The sequence below is a fragment of the Homarus americanus genome, unplaced genomic scaffold (assembly GCF_018991925.1).
Source record: "Homarus americanus isolate GMGI-L3 unplaced genomic scaffold, GMGI_Hamer_2.0 scaffold3947, whole genome shotgun sequence".
NCBI lineage: Eukaryota > Metazoa > Arthropoda > Malacostraca > Decapoda > Nephropidae > Homarus > Homarus americanus.
Genome location: NW_024739216.1, coordinates 25,209 through 28,778, shown reverse-complemented (window position 1 = coordinate 28,778; position 3,570 = coordinate 25,209). Strand labels below are relative to the sequence as shown.

At 35.4% G+C, this 3,570-nt stretch overlaps 1 protein-coding gene across 1 annotated transcript; it reads right to left on the bottom strand.

The window, feature by feature from the left end:
* Window positions 1-146: 146 nt before the first annotated feature.
* Window positions 147-3,144, bottom strand: LOC121874440. Its single transcript, XM_042378563.1, has 2 exons — window positions 2,979-3,144; window positions 147-1,119 (listed from the first exon to the last, which is right to left on the bottom strand). Exon 2 carries the CDS (start codon window positions 1,040-1,042, stop codon window positions 548-550), a length of 495 nt encoding a protein of 164 aa, XP_042234497.1. The 5' UTR covers window positions 1,043-1,119; window positions 2,979-3,144; the 3' UTR covers window positions 147-547.
* Between the last annotated feature and the right edge of the window lie 426 nt (window positions 3,145-3,570).

The following is a 3,570-nucleotide window of genomic DNA, read 5'->3' as shown; positions in this document are numbered from 1 at the left end:
AATGTGTGTTAAATAGCAGCGATTACAGTAGGCTGTTGGTGAATTTGCACCATTATTTCTGTTTCAACCTACTTGAATCATACTTCGCAAACTACAAACTAATAAATAAAACTCGTTGAACTGGAAATTGACTACGTCTTACAAAATAAAGGAACCTTTAAAAAATAAAAATAAGTACATGAGCCTCTTTTCAAACATATAATTTTGAGTGTGGTAGGAACTTTTACCCAAAACTTGGGTAAACATTACCCGTAGTAGCACTGCAACACATGTTATTAGTTGACAAATGTGTGTCTTTCACTTAACTTCGTGATTTTAATGAACTTATGGAGAGCTAAATATTCCTGTTACATTTTCATGACTAGTATAGGCTGCAAGTGAAAGTTACACAATTTTTTAACATGCCGTCTTCCTTCATAACAATCACTCAAAGGAAAATTTATAATAAGTGTTTGATGACTTTTCAACTACGCTATTATCACATTTACCAAAAGTAAAGGACTTACCTAAGTAAACAACTACATATACACATACCATAAACACAGCATCATTGGATAGGATTTTTCGACTGCATAACTCTTGCAATGCATAGCATTGCAGATGCAATGCACTCGGTGTTCGCTACAAGCTGTAAAAAACTGTCCCTCATTTGTGTTTGAACACGAAGCATCTCTCGAAGAAGATCTTCATCTTTTCGGGCAGAAGAGGTTCGTGGCCTCCTGCCACTTCTGATCGTACTTGGCATTGGAGATGAACCCATTTCATCAGTGGAATCACCAGTTACAGTTGACCTAACAGCTGTGGCAGAAGGGGTACTAGACCTACTTCGCTGTTCCGTGGTAGCAGCAATAGGTTGACGAGTATTGCTTGAACTACATGTTTCTACCTCATATGTTCCGGATGATGAAATTCCAGGAATGTTTGTAGGTGCTGAAGTTTCAGGTTCTAAATGCACAATGGGTACTGTGATATCATGTTCCTGTATATCCTCATTCAGAATGAGGGTTATAGAATCATCTTTCTCTTGAACGGGCCGAAACATAAATTCCTCTCGGAAACAACTACCGGTAGCTGTAAACCTAGCTCCTGAGGGTCCGGGGGTTGGTTCTCTTTCTTCTTCTGGAAAGAAATGTAGTATAATAGGTTGATTGAAGTCTATGTTAAGAGTATAATTAAAATATTACACTGTATTTCCAAATATACAAAAGCTTTTAGGAAAAATAATGGTTTGAAAAATAGTGTTGACCATCTAAATATATTTGTTTAAAATATTTTTAAATCTAAATATCAACTAGGCGTTAAATTTCTTATATTTGCACTTCTCAATTTTGTCCATTAACATACGAGTTATAACAACATTTAATATATAACTTAGGGAAGCAATAAACAAGCTAGAAATGAAACCAACTTACTAGTGTTGTTATTTTTCAAAATTATATAAAAAATCAGTATACTGTACAGTATTTCCAAATCAAGATGTGAAAAAATGTCTCCAAAAGTGTTTTTTAAATAAAAAGAAGGACAGAAAAGAACAAAATATATATCAGGGGGTTGGAAAAGTATTTTGACTGAATTACCATTAATAGGTTCTTCACTTTCAACATCCCCTGGAATCCTTGTATAGAGGCTGGATCTAATAGTTGAAGAATTGCTTCTTCAATTGCAGTGTATGTAATTTCAATTTGGGGGCCGCCACCTTGAAGAGAAAATATAAATAATAACTGTCTTACTGTGAGCTGTGGTTACATACACTATACGCTAACTATGTTATATTTGGCAGAAATCATAGTTACAAAGGAATCTACTGAAATAGTTCCAAACATTATAACCTAACCTATCATTGTAGCTGTAGCCACAAAAATTCTCCTTTATCTATGTCAAAAGTTAATTAGATTTAATGTAACAAACAATAAATGGTAAAATAAGTCAAAAAAAATAGTCGCAGCCAGAAATTTTCAACCTGTATTAGTTGTAAACTCATAGGATCGAACATCCTTGCCTATAAGCCTAACAAAGTAAAATTTACATATTAATGTATATCAAATATGAATATAAATCTATTGATGAATGAAAATTAACGACATAAAAAAAGGAATTCTATGGCAACTTATACATTATGACCTTCATTACCGTCGGAAATAACGTAATTATTAATATGTAGTTTATAACAGTAACCAAACCTACCTAACCTAGCTTCCTTTACCAACGGGAGGCCTCCGCCGCCCTGCCACACAAACTCATATTAACTATCTCTGTTCCACGTCAGTTGCGACAAAATGACAAGTGTGTCTTAAAATTGTGTAATCTAGATGATAGGTATAATAAGAAAATCCAAAAGTTGTGGGGAAATTATTAACAGTAGTACAGACTTCCCTGACTACCGGGTGGGAAGATATTGGAAGCATAATGTGTTGTCTAATGGTAGACCCAGCTGCCATATGGCATCACGAAAATTAGGAGCAAGTCTAAGGTTGCTGATCTGACTAAATGTGTCATTTACACACAATTGCAGGGTCGCAATTGTTTCTCGTAATATCGACAACACAACATACATACTGTATAGTGATTCTCACTTTTTGTGTTTTCATTTCGGTATTTATGGTTATTTGTTATTAATATTATTATTTATAAAGAGGTATTTTTATTAATAGTACTAAAGAATTATTATTACAGGCCCCGAAGTGGGTCCGTGACTGTGCCTGGGTTGGTTAATCCACGTAAAAAGAAAAAAAAAATTTAGGTTGAACGGTAAAGTTTTTACTATTTACTCACACGGAAAACTTCGAAGAGCGATATTTCTTTTAATGAATGTGCTCATATAAGGAAAATATGTGTATTCATTCACGATGGAGAGCCACCACACTACTTACTTCCTTGAGTTTACAAACACGTAAAATCGTACCAAGCCTCAGAAAAACCATAGTTAAGTTTGTTTCATATTGTCAATCAATAACCACGCTAACACTATTATGACTTACCTGTTCCACCAGCATATTTCTTATCTTGTGCTGCTTTTTTCTTAACGCTAACACGAAGATCAGAAAACTTCCACCGAATTTCAGTAACATTGCGGGTGACTCTACCAACAGCATTCACCGCATTTAACACTTCACCCCAGGCTGGTTTTTGAGTTGAAGTGTACAACTACTTGAGTCCAACTTCCCTAAAATCATTTCTTTTCGTTTGGCTACCTCAGTCACAAGAGCGTATACTTCAGCCTCACTGAAATTAGGCCGTCTCATCTTGGCTGGTGGTCCTTCCATGTTTACAAAATAATATTACGTGCGTCGCTCTCAGCTGATTTCTTCTTCTCTTGTGATTGGTTGATGATTTTGTTAACTGAGCGTTGATTGGCCAACTAGCATCTACACTGACATCTACCGTCCGACAAGAGAACTTAATTTACAGGGTAAACACTAGAGTTACGAGAACTTACGGAAGTCTTACGGAACCATAATTAAATTTTGAGTATGCTAAATTTATGGTACTGTAAGGCTTCCACAATATATGGTACTGTATCATGCTGAAAAACGTAACTTATGAGGTGTTTTGAGTATCCGGCCCGAGGTC